The sequence below is a fragment of the Penaeus monodon genome, chromosome 32 (assembly GCF_015228065.2).
Source record: "Penaeus monodon isolate SGIC_2016 chromosome 32, NSTDA_Pmon_1, whole genome shotgun sequence".
Taxonomy (NCBI): Eukaryota; Metazoa; Arthropoda; class Malacostraca; order Decapoda; family Penaeidae; genus Penaeus; species Penaeus monodon.
The window spans coordinates 18,632,177-18,632,387 of record NC_051417.1 but is presented as its reverse complement, the minus strand read 5'-3'; the positions used below and the strand labels follow the sequence as shown (position 1 = coordinate 18,632,387).

The window sequence follows — 211 nt, the reverse complement described above, 5'->3', positions numbered from 1 at the left end:
CACTCCAAGCCAAAACCAGACACAGGGCAAAGTGGACAACCGCGAAATGTGCCGAGTACACACTGTGCTACCTTCCCCAGCACCCTCACGCCCTTGAAGTTGGCAAGGAAGATGATGACCCACGTGAAGAGAACGGCGCCCACGACCGGCCACACGAGCCCGCCCACCTCGCCCACGCCGCTGCTGATCTTTAGGACTTCGTTGCTGGCAG

At 60.2% G+C, this 211-nt stretch overlaps 1 protein-coding gene across 2 annotated transcripts in view; it reads right to left on the bottom strand.

Moving 5' to 3' along the window:
* Positions 1-211, bottom strand: part of LOC119593709 (sodium- and chloride-dependent glycine transporter 2-like) — a 32,059-nt gene that overhangs the window by 18,274 nt on the left and 13,574 nt on the right. For both annotated transcript variants that reach the window (XM_037942678.1, XM_037942679.1), the window contains exon 6: positions 72-204. In XM_037942678.1, the coding sequence (XP_037798606.1) occupies positions 72-204 (133 nt within the window). The remainder of the gene's footprint in view (positions 1-71; positions 205-211) is intronic.